Below are 17,129 nucleotides of genomic sequence, written 5' to 3'. Positions count from 1 at the left end.
TTCTGAATTGGCACTCTCAGTTGGGTCCCACCAGAACCAGCATCATTACAACCCTTAACTTGCCCTCACTACTCCCTGAGCTGCAAAACTAGACTGTTCCACTCCTACAGAATCCCATGTGCGATGGGTGATGGGACGCAGAGCCTTCTGCCTCAATGGGACTGGTTTGACAAGGTAAATACTGTTACTATCTGTCAGGGTTCCCTCCCCATTCTGAACTCTAGGGTACAGATGTGGGGACCTGCATGAAAGACCCCCTAAGCTTATTTCTACCAGCTTAGGTTAAAAACTTCCCCAAGGCACAATTTGTTCCCTGTCCTTAGACGGTATTGCTGCTACCACCAAGTGAGTTAGACAAAGATTCAGGAAAAGGACCACTTGGAGTTCCTGCTTCCCCAAAATATCCCCCCCCCAAGCCCCTTCACCCCCTTTCCTGGGGAGGCTTGAGAATAATATACCAACCAAATAGGTAAACAAGGTGAGCACAGAGCAGACTCTTGGGTTTTTAGGACACTAAAAACCAATCAGGTTCTTCAAAAAAGAGAACTTTTTTCTTTATAATAAAGTAAAAGAAGCACCTCTGTAAAATCAGGATGGAAGGTAATTTTACAGGGTAATTAGATTTAAAACACAGGGGATTCCCCTCTAGGCAAAACTTTAAAGTTACAAAAAACAGGAATAAACCTCCCTGTTAGCATAGGGAAAATTCACAAGCTAAACCAAAAGATAATCTAATGCATTTCCTCGCTATTACGTACAATTTTGTAATCTTAGATGCTTATTTCAGGTAGGGTTTTAGGAGATGTTTTTTTCATGCCCTGGTTCCTCTCTGTCCTGGAGAGAGCAACAAAGACAGCCCAACAAAACCTCACCCCACAGATTTGAAAGGCTCTTCTTCCCTTATTGGTCTTGTACCAACCAGGTTATGTGAGCTTAATCATAGAATATCAGGGTTGGAAGGGACCTCAGGAGGTCATCTAGTCCAACCCCCTGCTCAAAGCAGGGCCAAGTCCCATTTTTTTGCCCCAGATCCCTAAATGGCCCCCTCAAGGATTGAACTCACAACCCTGGCTGTAGCAGGCCAATGCTCAAACCACTGAGCTATCCCTCCCCTTACAGGTGGAGGAAGGATTTTATGCTACCCTTAGCTGTATGTTTATGACACCATCTAATGGTGATCTGCTGTCCTATGTGAAGTGCCCAATGGCTTTAGTCCCATTTCTAGTGGCAATAAAAAGCTACCCTCAGCACTAGCCTCCTTGGTGGCCATCTGAGCACAGAGACAAATGACTCAGGCCTTGATCCACGAGGGAAGAGCTCTGTCTGTGCACAGCCTCATTGACTTCTCTGGGACTATGCAAGGGTGTAAGAATCTGCGCCCATAGATCTGGCAAGATAAGGGCCTAAATGAGCTGGAAAGAATGAACATACCTTTCTCTTCTAGGGGCGCCTCTCTGGGATACATTGACAAGGACAGTGTGGAAGAAGCATATGCTGCCTCTGCCTATACTGCATCTTGTCTATAATAAATACAGGCCTTCAATTCCCAGGGCTGTCAATCTGGCACCTTTCACCCCCATCAAACATACTTAAAACTGTATTAAAAATAGTTTAAAAAATACATCTGGACTGAGTCATGGTAGACAAGGTTTCACCATCAGGGGGTGCTGTTTCTATTCAATAATTTGTTTGTTTCTTGTCAAAGTGATCTGCACATAATTATTTTTAAAATTAGGCTTGTGCCTTCCCCCTCCCCCCCTTATCATTTATAGAGAAGGCCTTGAATTTTTTAAAGTCACTATGGTTTCTGCTGGTTTTGCAAGGCCAGCATCATTAACTGTTTCACTGCTGATAGTTTTAGCAGAATTTCAGCTTTTCTGTAGTTGTGGGCAGAGCCTAGGTAGATTACCACCACATTTTTACCGGTCTGAGTCATGCCATTGCATGACACTGCAGGGAGATCAGCCCAGCATAGCACATGTCCACAGATTTAAATTTTTAAAGGCTGCACGAATGTTAGGTGCTGCCTTTTAAAAACTCAGAACAAATCTTACTGACAATATGTCTGGCTGGAGAACAGACTATATTTTAGTGCCTAGTTGAGATTTTAAGTGTTTTTGTTCTGTTATAATGCATGCAAATCTTTCCATATACGCTCTGTCAAGTTTGTTCCAGCCTCCCAACCCAGTTCCCAAATGATAGTGAATCCCAACGTGCTGGGCCTGTGGCTTTCTGCTGGTGTCAAGAAAATCACTCAAAGTGAGGGATGGAAACACTGCTGGGGACAATTCTGTGGAATGAGCCTAATTCTGTCTGGGGCATCTCGGCGCTGCAGTCCAGTTTCCTCCATATACACTGACAGATGAAATGTATCTGCTGAGCTGTTAAAATAAAAGTCACTGAACAGCTTGAATGTAGTAACTATAATCCCCATCATGGATCATGGCTGAGATTGCCAAAGCCACATCAAGGTTCCATTGGAATGAATGCCAATCCAGTGTCCACATCCTGTAGGCAACTAGCCAGATCTTAGCCCACATATTTAACTCAATCGTTTAATCTCAGAATTTACCTGCTGGCCTTTCTTCGTCCTCATCCCTAACCTGCCTGTCACACTCACTGGGTCAGACACTCCCAGCGGAGTCTAGTCACAGAGTTTTATGGGAGTTGGGTTAGGCCTGTTATGATGCTAGTGTGCTGTGCAATCAATGACAACTGCCCTTGAGCTTTTTCCTGTTTTTGATTTGAAACAGCCACATGGGCACTGGCAACTCAGAGTTGTGCTTGTGGCTTTAACCCTTGGCCCTTCGTCCACCCTGGGGAGAGTAAGAAAGTGGTATAACTGTATTTATGTAAGTGAATTTAGAACGAGTGAATGGCACCAGCCTATTTGGTGACCAGGATGAGCACAGCCCCCCAAAGCAAGAGAAGGCCCTGTCCTCTCTAGTGAAGGGACGAGGGGGAACCCCGAAATCAACAGTTCATGGGGAGAATTATCTAAACCTAGATTATTGTTGTTATATCCAGTCTTGACAGTTCAGAGTTGACCAGGCAGGAATGAGCTGGTCAGAGCAGAGGGGTAGGAAGAGGGGCGTTGTGATAGAGGGGCTTTGATTTCTTTTACCTTGAGCAGGAGAGAAATGGTGACTGGGACTCAAGAGATCAGCATATGCAGAAGACATTCTGCACCATAGATTCAAAGGCCCTCCTGCAGAACATAGGCCAGAGAACTGCCCCATAATATTCCTGTTTGAACTAGAGCAGATCTTTTAGAAAAACTGACCGTCTTGATTTAAAAATTGCCAGAGATGGAGAATCCACTGCCACCCATGGACAACAAACCAAGTATTGGCTCTTCTGAGATTTGTGAACTCAGATGACTGGATTCAAAATCCAGAATGGTGACCATTATACCATAGAACCAGTATAGTGTATCTGACAGCACCAACCAAACCTTTGATGGGTTGATTCTGGAATCCCACTGGCACTTACATGTAAAGTTGCAGCCATTTTATTGACCACTTCATAGCTACTCTCCACTGAAGCCATTGTGGGGACATACCAGGTAAAGGTGATGGTACCAGGGATGCATTCAATTCATTAGGTGTGTTAGGGAGCATTAAAGCAGTTAAAAATCCTTGCCAGGGATAATTCTAAACACTGCCAGAAATGTTGCAGCACATGGAGACATGCATGACAGGTGAACCCAGTGTGTGATAGATTTCAGTGGGAGTGGAAACAAGAATGTCATTGGTTTATGTCAGAAGCATTCTTAAAATACAGAACTTGCTAATGAGGGAGCACCAGCTGGGTGATAACTCTTGAAATTTCCTGGTATATTGAACTAATGCTGTTCTTTTGTCCTTTTCTGGGATAGGCGTATGGATGCTGGCATGCCTGAATCCTGACTTCAGAGACAGAGGAATGTGGGCAAAGTTCACAGTCTCTGAATGTAACACTGATCCAGAACTGTATTCCTATGGGGAAGATTATGATTTGATACCGGAATACTTGATAAATGAGGGCAATGGCCTTCAACCTAGGGGCTTCCCCAGGAATAAGGGATGGCGCAGGCTGTGTCTGAGGAAGCATCATAATGTCACCTCTCCCAAAAAGGAAACAGAGTCGCTTAACCCGCAGCTAACACTCTGCTTGAGAAAATCCAGCCAGCTCCTCAAATTCAGTAACAGACTTCAAAACAGCAGGAATAATTCCATGGACCCCTCTTCCAACAGCACATCAGTGCTGTCTGATCTACATGGCCTTTCACTATCTTCTCAAACAGAGTCTAACTTTGAGCCAATATCTTATGATTCCTTCTCAGAAGAGGCAGGTTTGTCAGAAATGATCAGCCCTGACCAAGAATTTGGACACCCGTCTCCTGAAGGAAACTCAACAAGCTTAAGTGACATGGTCCATCATAACACACGCTCAGCCAGCGCTGCAGCAGCTGGCTCATATCCAGAAGGAGATGCTCTCTTTTTTGGAAAGCGTAGACCAATTCAAGCTGTAGAGATGGTTAAAGAGAATTTAGAGCTGCACAAGTCAGTGGACAATGTGATGTCCCAACCAACTGCTCCATTAGCCAACTTAGAAAAATTTCTTAAAGGGAATGTTACTTTGGCACAATTAAAAGAGTCAGCACGTGTGATGGGCCATCAGGAACCTTCCTTTAATGCTGAAGAAACTGGTCTTCGAGGGAATGATAGTTCACTGCAACTGAATGACTCAAAACATGATTCTAGGTTTCAAGAAAGGATTCCATTAGATGAAGAAATGCCTCTAGAATTGAATATTACATCTTTAGAGCCACACATACCACTGAATGATACAATAACTACAGATAACACTTTTGTTAAAGGGAATAGTACTTCAGCATCATTAGACAAGTCAGCAGATAACACAAGTATACGTGTCATCACCTATGTGAACAGTGGGAAAGCATTTCTTAAAAGCAGTGGTGCACCGATTAGGTTAGAAAATGACACCAGACTTCAAGAAGAGGCTTCGCTGGGCTTTTATGAAACTTCTCAAGAAGGAAAGTTAAATAGCCCAGCACATGATACCATGCTTCAAGAGAACACATCCACTACAAATGGAGACGTATTCTTTGAAAAGACTGTAGAGAAGTCTTCAAATGATACAGGAATTCAAAGGACCCCTGCACCACATCAGGAAGATCTTCTCCTTGGTAGGACTAACATATCGCTGTTAGATATCAATGATACAGCAGATCTGAGGCTTGCAGGAAACCATCCGTTGGACCATGAGACAAGGAGTGTTACACCGCTAAGACAGGATAAATCTGGTGATGGCCTGGGTCTTTCAAACGTAGAACATTCCTTGTCTGCAGAAAGTAGCATCAGGCTAGCCTCAGATAAACTTACCAATGCTTCTAGAAGGCTTGTACCAACATTTCTGGGCCGCAATGACATTTTTGCCACCAGCTATGTTACTACACAAGAAAGCGATGAATTAATATTGGGGACAAAGTTTCAAGAAGCTACAGAAAACGAAGAAATGTCTGAAATGGAGAACGTTGACTTACTCAAATTAAATGTTATGGCCAACGAGAGGAAGCTCGAAAAGGCCCCTTTACAAAGCAGCAAGGACACATTTCTGAAACACAAGGTTACTGTGCTAAGTTTAGATGGGCCAACAAATGAAGACAACAGCTTATTAGATAATGAGGAAGTTTATCTCAACGGGAAAGTGCCTCCAGCAGAGCTAGTGGACTTGATAAATGGTACACATCGCCTGGAGGCCAATTCATCAGACAAAGAAGGAACACTCTATAAAAGTAAGAGAATGGAGCTGGACTCGGACAGCCAGACCCCTGGAAAGCTAGTGCAAAGGACAGCTTTCAAGCCCTGTGATCAAAACTCTCAGGGATGCAGCACTCATGTAAAAAAGAGGTCCCTGGAATCACATGGAACTTCACTGGAAGAAACAGAGGTGCAGCAAGGACTGGAGGATAAAGCCAGAGCATTGAAGGGAAGGCAGAGCTCTGGTAAACATACAGGAGGAATTGGAGATGTGCTCAGAGGCACTATCAAGATAATCTACAATGACAGAGCAAACCACCTCGCTGCTAGGCCACTCTTGGTAGACACAACAGCAAGAGATCATAGAGCAACTGGCACTGATAACCCCACAGGATACATCAGGGGTGTGTCAGCTTCTCTTCCATCAAGCCCTAGCCAAGCGGATGCACTATCATACCATGCCAGCAGTCATGAGCCACCAGCAGTAGAGGGACACTATGACAACCAAGGTGAAAGTGATACAGCTCAGAGAGGAGGTAACTCCTTTCTGAAGGTGGAAGAGTCAGAGGAGGAGAAAACTAGTGCTACCTCTGCCTATTCAAGTGAGAAAACTACCAAAGAGGAACAGGAGGTAGGAACTGAGGCAGACACAAAGCCCACTGCATCAGCAGTAGAGCGAACAACAAGTATGGTCTCCATCTCAACACAGGTTGTGGGGCAAGTGAGTGGAATTAAGACACCTGCAGTAACTGCAATGCAGCGTAAAAGGGGTGTTGATTGGGAGGCACATTTGAGCTTGCAGCCCAAGGGAAATGTGACAGATGGGGAAGTGAGCACCTTGGACCAGCTGGAGCTGAAGGAAATGTGGATCTTCAGTAAACTGCAGCAGGATATTGAATCTAGTGCTGTTAAGGACCAAGTATTAGGAACTGAATCTAAGGATTTTCCAGCAAGCAAAGAGGTCTCAGAGATCCTGACAAAACGGGCCTCCAAAGAAAACTATCCACTTCCCCAAGATGGCGTGGCTCTCAATCAGACTCTTAAAGGGGACCAATGGAAGCTGAAGCACAGCCAGCAAGAAAATCAAGTGTTTAAAGAAGAAGACGCCATTCCCCTCTCAGGTAGTAAAATACAGACACCAGAATGGAAGGAGGTGGTGCAGGGGGTAGATGGGACACAGAGCAGCAGGGAAAGCACCAGCAAAGCAAAGAACAGGAGCTCCTCTCCTGGATCTGAGGAATATTTTGACACCTCTGCAGAACCCAATGCCCTAAACAACATGGTCAAGTCCAACATCTCAATGCCCCAGAAGGAGAAATCAGACTATGACGACTACAGCAAACCCGAGAGAGACACTGAAGAGTTTGACATCTATGGGGAGGAGAACCAAGATCTGCGCACCTTCACTGGGAGGGTCCAGCAGTATTTCATTGCAGCTGTCGAGGTGCTGTGGGAATATGAGAGCCAGAGACCCCAACACTTTCTAAAATTGAAGTAAGTTTTATCAGACACATCCTTCCCCTTGCACGAGACATCTTTCCCACCCTACTGATTGCTTTCCCTTCTATAGGGCAGCATGGATGAACAGACAAGGCTTAGATCAGTGGTTCTCAAACTTTTGTACTGGTGACCCCTTTCACATAGCAAGCCTCTGAGTGTGACCCCCCCTTATAAATTAAAAACACTTTTTAATATATTTAACACCATTATAAATGCTGGAGGCAAAGCGGGGTTTGGGAGGGAGGCCGATAGCTTGTGACCCCCCATGTAATAAGCTTGAGACCTCCTGAGGGGTCCCTACCCCCAGTTTGAGAACCACTGGCTTAGATCCATCCAGGGTACAGGCCCCACCACGAGACAGACATTGAGTTCCAGCACAGCCTGTCCTACTTACAGCGCTCCGCCCCAGTAGAGTCTTGTCTTTCTCTTGAGTCCTTGATCTTCCTTCGAAGTGTAGCAGCCCAGCTGGCAGCAGTCAACTGAGTTCTGCCCTGCTACTCCACTTTGTTGAGGAGTTCAGATCCTCCCTAGCTTGATCTCAAAGATTCTGGCTCTAATGTGTCCTCCCAGTGGTTTGCAGTATCAGTTCGCCTTACCAGGTGAGGGGCAGGAGTTGGAGCCACAGACTTAGTCATTGGCTTCCTATAGACCTGGCAGTGCTAAGGAGATGTAGGAGAGGAATGACCAGCATCTTGGTCTGTGGTTAGTCCACTACTTGACAGTTTGTCCACACTGCTGGGGGACTCCAAAGGGAGCATCCTCCATGAAGCGCTGTGTGGCTGCTGAGCTGGCCACAGCCATGTCCAAAACAATCAACTCAGAGGAGGAGCCAGCGAGATGAAGATAGGGGCACTCTCAGATACCTCCTCTGCTCTCAGTCTGAGTGCTACCCCATAGAATCATAGAATATCAGGGTTGGAAGGGACCTCAGGAGGTCATCTAGTCCAACCCCCTGCTCAAAGCAGGACCAATCCCCAACTAAACCATCCCAGCCAGGGCTTTGTCAAGCCTGATCTTAAAAACTTCTAAGGAAGGAGATTCTACCACCTCCCTAGGTAGCGCATTCCAGTGCTCATAGCCATGCTGGAGAGCTAATCCACTTGGATTGCTCTCCAGCATGGCTATGAGCACTAAACACTAAGAATCTAGAGAGGGTCCAAGACAGCAAAGGCTGGAGCTGCTGTAAGTACCTGGATGTACCTCAGCCCCTGGGCTTCTGAATGGGGTCCAGTCAAAGAAGAGCTGCACCAGAGAGACTATGCCAACATACAGAGCTCGTTGCTGATACAATTTGTATCCGCAAAACAGTCCGTAGATATAAAGCGGATATCCACAGATTTGCAGGGCTCTACCAATATGTCTTGGCAGCTACATAGATCTCTCTGTCACAGTCAGCTCATGCTTTGCCTCTTGAAGGCCAGTCGGAGCCCTTTGGTGGCTCCTGGCTTGGCTCTACATTCAGACTCTCTGCCTGAGCAGGTATGTAGCTTGAGATCACGATGCCAACCGAGATGCTCATTTGGGGTGTTAGCAGAGGGACTAGAGCTGTGATGGGAGTTGGGGTGAAGAGAGGCATTAGAGCCCAGACTCCAATGTCCATGCCTCAAGCCTTCCACTCAGTGAGCATGGCTGGTGCCTTCCCACAGGATGTGGTCCTTTCTTGTTCTTGCAGAGGCCCAAGTAGGGGCTGGAGGAAGCCCTTCCAGCCATACAAGAAAGTGGTTTTCCGAGGGTACCTGGACAACTCTTTCACCCAGCCGCTGGCGCGTGGGGAGCTGGACGAACACTTGGGAATCCTAGGGCCATACATCAGGGCGGAAGTTGATGATGTCATAATGGTGAGTCAGACTGAAAAGGAAAATCCCCATTTCCTTAAAAGGAGTTAGGACATTCCCAGTGCAAAGCTTCCCCTCTAGTTCTAGGTGGGTCTTCCTGCTACCTCTTGTGCCGGGACCCGTTAGCACTAAAGGCCTGTCTTGCACCATAGGCTGCAGTTAGAAAACTGCCAACCAAGGGCCATGGCTGAGATCTGTCACGTTCAGTTTACTCCCTTGTGGTTCCCTGGGTATGTTGTCTCTCATTGCACTGACAATGCAAGGATATTCTGTGGGGAATTATTATTTATGCTAACACCATCCCAGCTCCCTAAGGTGTTCATAGAATCATAGAATATGAATCATAGAATATCAGGGTTGGAAGGGACCTCAGAGGGTCATCTAGTCCAACCCCCTGCTCAAAAGTAGGAACCATACCCAATTAAATCATCCCAGCCAGGGCTTTGTGAAGCCTGACCTTAAAAACTTCTAAGGAAGGAGATTCCACCACCTCCCTAGGCAACGCATTCCAGTGTTTCACCACCCTCCTAGTGAAAAAGTTTTTCCTAATATCCAACCTGAACCTCCGCCACTGCAACTTGAGACCATTACTCCTTGTCCTTTCCTCTTCCACCACTGAGAATAGTTCTAGACTATTAGACTATTAGGTCTAGAACTATTCTCAGTGGCGGAAGAGGACACCTAACTCCCATTGATCAGCACCTAGATAGCTGTGAGGAGCTGGGCTGTGGTACCTAGAGGCCCCCGCTGAGATCAGGGCCCCTTTGTGCTGCTGAGAGCGAGAGATGGTCCCTGCTCCAAAGAGCTCACAATGCACATAGACAAAGGCTGAGAGGGGAAACTGAGGCACAGAGCAGGGAAGTGGCTCAGCCAAGATCATTTAGCAGGTCCAAGTCACAGATTAGGGTCTCCTCGTCACAAGAGCAGTCTCTGTAGAAATACCACATGGCACTTCTGGGAAAAAGCCTCTGAAAAGGCAGAAGGAGGTGGGAAGGGAAGAAAGCTAACTGGGATTCAGAATGGCTCCCAAGGGAGACACACGAGTCCCCAAGTTCAATCAGGCTCCGATTCATCCTCCCTAAAGAGCAGGGTACCAAACTGAGGAACTGTGTATAAACTCAGGCCTTATAGAATCATAGATTATCAGGGTTGGAAGGGACCTCAGGAGGTCATCTAGTCCAACTCCCTGCTCAAAGCAGGACCAATTCACAATTTTTGCCCCAGATCCCTAAATGGCCCCCTCAAGGACTGAGCTCACAACCCTTAGCAGGTCAATGCTCAAACCACTAAGCTATCCCTCCCCCCACATGGCAAACTGCATCGGTTTAATAGATTGCTAAACCTTTCTATTTAGTGCAGACTCCTGTGTGGACACTCTTATTTTGGTTTGAGAGGGGCCTGTTTCAGTTTAGCGTCACCTTGTCCCAACTGGACTCAAGCTAAAACCAAATAACAGCATCCACAAAAGAGTTTGAAATTGGATCAGCTTCAGTTCACACCTTAGGCTAAACAGTGCAATTTGCTCATGCAGACAAGGCCTCTTTTCCCACACAGCTCCAGCTGAGCTGGGTGATAGTGTGAGTTTGGCTGGGCAGTGTGCACAGCTGGGACTCAGGCTGGGGTCCATTCTTGCTGACCGGCTGAAACTGAGTCCAAAGACACACCCCAGTCCAGTGTGGATTGGACCTGTACTCATCATATGTATCAAGGAAGAGGGAAATTCTTAGCATATGTAACCCTTCTGCCAGGTGGAGCCAGCAGCAACAAGTGCCAGGTTCAGTATCTAGGGGTTCCTTTTCAACAATACAACAAAGAACCATCTCGAGCCCCCACCCGTTTCCTGGGACAATTACACAACACCCCTGGGCACCTTTAAGAGGAAATACTTCCTGTCTCATAAGCACAGACTCTGAGTGTAGCAAAAACTTTTAATAAAAGGAGGGAAGTAACTCAGCCTTAATTTGGGAAAACCCCACAACTAGGGTTCATAAACATAAACCATGAGCAAAAGACCCACCTCCAAGTAAGTTGGGCAGTGTCCTTTTCCCCTAAGGTTCTCAAGTCCAGCAACCCAAAAGCCCCTTTAACATGCTCATCCCTTCTCTGCACCCCACTCAAGTTGCTGTCTTTTGGCAAGTGCAGCCTCAGAGTTCAGAGGTTCATCTGCAGAGTTTACCTCCCACCCTGGGTGGAAGGGGGGATAAGGAGGCACCTTACACGCTCCACTACTCAGGCACACGCTTGTCACCCTGCTAGCCAATTGCCACACCTCTCTGCAGGGCTTTGCTCTGGTCCTCTCTGCCAGCCGCACTGCTGGCTGCTTTCCATGCCTCTCCACCAGCCACCTAGCTGGCCACTCACCAAGATATCTTCAGGGCCCACCACTTAACACAGCTCTCAGTGATTTCAGCTGTTAGCAGGCGGGCATCACTGCTGGTGCACACGGGGCAGTCTTTTGCAATAGAGACACTGTCCCAAAGTAGGTCTAATACTTAGACCTAGGTATCAGTGATTTCAGCTCTGTAGCACATAAAAAAACTCTCAACTGAGTCTAAATTAGCTCTTTTATTATACCAGGGAGGAAAAAAAGGGTCAAGTGGTACTTAGGATCTTTAAACAAGACCCACACCACCAAATACAAGTACCTCTCACCACCCTTTCTCAACTCCTTGGGCTTTGGAACCCATGTTCCCTGCCTAGCGAGTGCCGTTGAGTTGAGAGTGAGTCCTTTATTACTCCTGCCCCAATAACAAGGAGACTGGGGATCCAACACCAGCCACAAGTGATCATTTGGACAAGCAATCATAGAAGATTAGGGTTGGAAGAGACCTCAGGAGGTCATCTAGTCCATGATCACATCATGCTGAGCACCTAGGCAGGGTGGGGGTGTCCATGCAAATGAGATCAGCTCCTGAAGTCCTTTTCCACAGCTCACCACTAAATGTCAGAGGAGAGTTCATTCAGACTCTGTTTACACATGTAATAGGGGGTGGCAAAACCCTGAACTGGGGAGGAAGAAAAGACCAGATAATATGGATTCAGAAGGCTGGAGCTGGGGGAAAAGGCAATGGCAGGGACTGGCCTGTGTTTGACTGCCACTGTGGAGAAAACACACATCTTGCCTATAAAAACACATGTGCCTTTCCCAACAACTCCAGCGAGGGATGCACAAGCAGAACTGACGCTAGGATCTGTCTCACTGAGCTTCACTAAAGAACAACAGCAGGAAGGGTATGGGGCATAGCCAGTGCCCCACACAGGGAAGGAGTGCAGGCAGGGCCCTGGCTCCAAGTTTTCCCCCCACAAGGAATGTAACCCTTCTCTTTGCTTCTTTCCCTCCACGGTGCAGGTTAGCTTCAAGAACCTAGCTTCCCGGCCTTACTCCTTCCATTCCAACCTCCTGCCCTACCAAGGAGGCCTGGGGGAAAACAGCACACCCAGCCAGGAAGCGGTGCAGCCTGGCGAGCTCCGCGAGTACTCCTGGAAGGTGCTGCCCCAGATGGCACCCACTGTCAATGAGTTTGACTGCAAGGCTTGGGCTTATTTCTCCAGTGTTAACCTGGTAGGTGGGAACCATTTATGAGAAACCTGTTGGTCTCTCTGCTAGCCATCTCTGCCCTCACCTGCCTCTCAACCAGAATCCCAGCTCCCCTGTTCCATGCAGACCCAACGGGATTGGTGCCTGGGACACTACTGCATAGGATATTTCTGTGACACATTGATGGGGGCTTTCATCAGGCCATTTGTGAATGGGTCCGAGAGTGTATAGAAATAGAAACGTAGGGGTGGAAGGGATATCGACAGGTCATCAAGTCCAGGCCCCTGTAGGACCAAGGAACTCTAGACCAGGTGTTAGTTCCACCTGGTCTTAAAGACCTCCAGTGATGGGGATCCCACAACCTCCCATGGGGGCCTGTTCCAGAGCTTAATCACCCTGAGAGTTAGAAAGCTTTTCCTACCACCTGGATAAGTCACATTTCACAGGCCAGATCCTCAGCCCCTCTCTGGCTGCTTGTGGGACCCAGAGGTACAAAACTCCCCCTGCCTTGGTGATGCCTTAGGCAGTGCAGAGCCACTCAGGGGGGATGTCTGGGGCATCCTTATGCCCTGGCAGTCCGTGACATGACTGGCCCCATGCAGGCTATGGATAGAGCAGCCATCAGACTTAAAAATCTGGTCCTTCTCAGCCACAGACTGACTAATGCTCACAACATCCTGTACCGTTGTCCAAAGTGTTTCAGGTGGGGCAACTGAGGCACAGCAGGATTAAGTGACTTGCCCGAGGTCAGGCACTGCGTCAGCAGCAGAGCTGGGAAGGGAACCCAGCGAGTCAGAACTACAAATCAAATCAGAGCAATTCTAAGTGTGCATTCCTCCCCCATGTCAGATTGGGATCGAGAGGAAGGGGGCTTCTGCCCCCTTCTGAAACCCAGCATGCCTCTCCAACTCCCAGCACCAGTGCCAGGCTCTGCACACACCTTGCTCCTCTCATTTTTGGCTTTTCAGCTGAGAGCTGGGAGCATTCATCGCCAAGGCCTCTTCCCCTGTCTGTCTAGTCTGAGGCCACACATGCTGCTGGAGTTGTGGTTGGCACTCACAGGGCGGTGCTGGAGTTTGACAGGCACAGAGAGAGCAGCCCTGGGACGAAGCACACACTTCCAAAGTCCTGCCTGACGGTGGTTAATGTTGTTCTGAGTAGCCACATTGTGGCATTGTGGATGGGGTGGAAGTTAGGAGTGGACTCTACATTCCCATTACACTCTGGTTATTTTCCCTTTCTAGGAGAAGGATCTGCACTCTGGCCTGGTTGGGCCACTGCTTATCTGCCGCCCCGGCATCTTGAGCCCTGCCTTCGGGAGGCAGCTGGCGGTGCAGGAATTCTCTCTGCTTTTCACTATCTTTGATGAGACCAAAAGCTGGTACCTCGCCGAGAACATGGAGAGGAACTGCCCACCCCTCTGCCAGATCCAGCCAGACGATCCTGATTTTAGAAGAAGCAGCTACTTCCCTGGTAAGAGCTCCAGCTCCCCTCCCCTCCCTACCCAGCCATCCCACATAGAAGGGAAACTCTGTAGGGTCTGCTGTTAGAGCAGAGCTTCAGATCAAGGGCTTCAGAATCCCCTTCCTTGCCCATCCCCTGGGTAACAGCAAGAGTGACCTCAGCTCACTCCAGCATGGCTGCTGCTGTTTGCAGACTTTGAACCTCTCCCCTGCCACAGCACGTCCCAAGTGTGCTCTTCTCCTCCAGCTATCAACGGCTACGTGATGGATGCACTGCCTGGGCTGGTGATGGCTCAGCACCAAAGGGTGCGATGGTACCTGCTGAATGTGGGCGGCACTGAGGACATCCACTCAGTCTATTTTCATGGGCAACTGTTTGCCATTAGGACGAACCATGAGTATCGAATGGGAGTCTACAACCTCTATCCTGGTAAGAGTTGACCCAGGTGCTGGGAGCTAACCTGTCTCCTGGAGAGGATTGATGCAGGAGAAGCCAGCAGCCTAGCTCCAAAGAGTGCCCACCTAGCTTAGTGCAGCTGATGCACTCTGATTAGGGTGAACATGGCACCAACCTGACATCAAGGGGTAGCTAAATAGACGAGTGCCTCTCAGCCTGAGAAATAGGCCCTGGACCAACACTGCCTCAAATATTTGGATCCAAATGGCCATTAGCTAGTGACGCCTTACTGGCTTTGAAGAGTCTTGTTTTGTTTGTCCAGCACTTCGCACAATGAGCTCCTTGTCCGTGACTAGGGCTCCTAGGAATGAGTGGTGGAAGTGTCCTAAAAGTGGGGCGGGCCACAGGTCCCCAAACCATGGCCCCATCCCAGAGCTGCACTACCCCCAGGCCCAGCCCCTGCACCGGCCCTTCCCACCCGAAGCTCTGCCCTCGCACCACTCATTCCCCCTGAAGCCCCACCCTCACACAGTCCCTTCTCCATGAGCCCCTGCCCTCACACTGTCCCCGCCCCTGCACTGCCTCTTCCCCCAAGACCCTAGCCCCCACTCACTCCTCTCCACCACCTTGCTCCTGTCGCTCAGCTCTATGGCTGGTAAAAAGTGATGGGGCCATGGCCCCCTGGCTCTCCCATTCCAGTGCCCCTGCTCCTAAGTGCAATGTAATACAAACAATTCATATTTTTGTTAATTATTTTTATCAAATTCAAGTGCATTTATTGGGCCAAACTCATTCCTGTCTAACGGTACTGGCTTTGATGAAGTTACACCAGGGAACAATTTGACCCAGTCAATGTGCTATTAAGGCTCAGGAAGCACCTGGCACCCATACCCACCTTGGGCAGTACTTTACTCTGTGAGTAGTCCAGTGCAATTGGCATCATGGCAGCACAATCTGCCCTCAGCATGAGTGAAGCAGGAGTGGGTGTAGCCACCACAGGCTTCTCCTTTAGCCGCTAGAAATAAATAATCCTTTGTTCTGCCCTCCCTCCCCTTCTTCTCACCCAGGTGTCTTTGGAACAGTGGAAATGCGCCCCTCCCACCCGGGGATCTGGCGGGTGGAGTGCGAGGTTGGAGAGCACCAGCAGGCTGGAATGAGCGCCCTGTTCCTTGTGTATGACCCGAGTGAGTGACTCTTCTCCTTGTTCTACAGTTGCCTTCACTGACTCTTCATTCACCTCCCGAGAATTTCATGTTAGACAGCATGGGGGAGCATTTTCACAGGTGCAGAAGTACCCGCCTAAGGCACTCTGGAGAACAGGGCTCAGGCTCCTCCGGTCACTTAGGTGCTTTTGAAAATTTTGCCCTCATGGCCCTCAAACGTGGACACGCCAGTTTTCACCCTCAGTCAGCTCTGGGCGAAGGAGAGTTACAGCGCTGAACAATTGAACCACCTGACCAAACCTACGGAAGAGACAGCAGGATAGCTAACTGCCATCATTCACACCTGCAGTGAATTACACCCCCATCTAAGAGTGGGCATGTGACTATGGGTGCAAAACTGGAGGCCGGCTTGAACCACCTTGAAAAATTTGCCCCCAGCAGCCTGATTTTCAAACCCTAAGACGCTATGGGCCACGCACAAAAATGTGCATACTCTTATCACCATGTCTGCATGCGCCCATCCAGCTGGCTAACGGAATAGGGAAATACCCATTTGTAGATCGGTAAACTGAGGCACAAAGAGGCAACGTGACTCACCAAGGGTCACAGAGGCTGGCCACAGGTGGTCATTTTCAGCAACACTCTTTACCATGTAAAGTGGTGCAAAATCTGTTGGGAATTGCAGTAAAGTCTTTGCCAGCTCAAGAGTGTAAATCAGTTTCCACCTCATTTTAAATACTAGTTTCAAAACAGAAGGAAAGGATTGATTTGTTATACTTAAGAGAATCATAGAATCACAAGGGTCATCTAGTCTAACCCTCTGCCAAGATGTAGGATAGTTGGCTTTACATAGTAAAGGTCTTTTTCCTCTTCTTAAAGGAGCATTAAATGTGAGCCAGAAAAGCTTTGTTTAAAGATAAATTAAAAAGCCGCTTAAGATTCAAAATCCACTTTTTACTAGAAAGGGCTTGACGTGAAAAGACAGTGTCAAGTACTATGATTTTTTAAGAGTCTAAGTTATAATGGAAATAAACACCGCAGTGCTCCACAGATCAGCAAAGGGACTTTAAAAAATAGGAGGTGTCAGCCAAGATGTTCTTAGAAACATGAAGATTTGTGTTTAAAAGACACTGCCTAGCAACAAACAGGCCTGGGAGCCAGACATAGAATCATAGAATCATAGAATCATAGAATATCAGGGTTGGAAGGGACCCCAGAAGGTCATCTAGTCCAACCCCCTGCTCAAAGCAGGACCAATTCCCAGTTAAATCATCCCAGCCAGGGCTTTGTCAAGCCTGACCTTAAAAACCTCTAAGGAAGGAGATTCTACCACCTCCCTAGGTAACGCATTCCAGTGTTTCACCACCCTCTTAGTGAAAAAGTTTTTCCTAATATCCAATCTAAACCTCCCCCACTGCAACTTGAGACCATTACTCCTCGTTCTGTCATCTGCTACCATTGAGAACAG

At 48.0% G+C, this 17,129-nt stretch overlaps 1 protein-coding gene across 2 annotated transcripts in view; it reads left to right on the top strand.

Moving 5' to 3' along the window:
* F8 (coagulation factor VIII) overlaps positions 1 to 17,129 on the top strand; it is a 77,221-nt gene that overhangs the window by 42,074 nt on the left and 18,018 nt on the right. For both annotated transcript variants that reach the window (XM_073360566.2, XM_073360565.2), the window contains 6 exons: positions 3,878 to 7,259; positions 8,938 to 9,103; positions 12,450 to 12,662; positions 13,883 to 14,111; positions 14,349 to 14,531; positions 15,566 to 15,682. In XM_073360566.2, coding sequence (XP_073216667.2) covers positions 3,878 to 7,259; positions 8,938 to 9,103; positions 12,450 to 12,662; positions 13,883 to 14,111; positions 14,349 to 14,531; positions 15,566 to 15,682 — 4,290 coding nt within the window. The remainder of the gene's footprint in view (positions 1 to 3,877; positions 7,260 to 8,937; positions 9,104 to 12,449; positions 12,663 to 13,882; positions 14,112 to 14,348; positions 14,532 to 15,565; positions 15,683 to 17,129) is intronic.

Source organism: Lepidochelys kempii, chromosome 9 (genome assembly GCF_965140285.1).
Source record: "Lepidochelys kempii isolate rLepKem1 chromosome 9, rLepKem1.hap1, whole genome shotgun sequence".
Classification (NCBI taxonomy): Eukaryota; Metazoa; Chordata; order Testudines; family Cheloniidae; genus Lepidochelys; species Lepidochelys kempii.
This window is presented reverse-complemented; position numbering and strand designations above follow the sequence as displayed.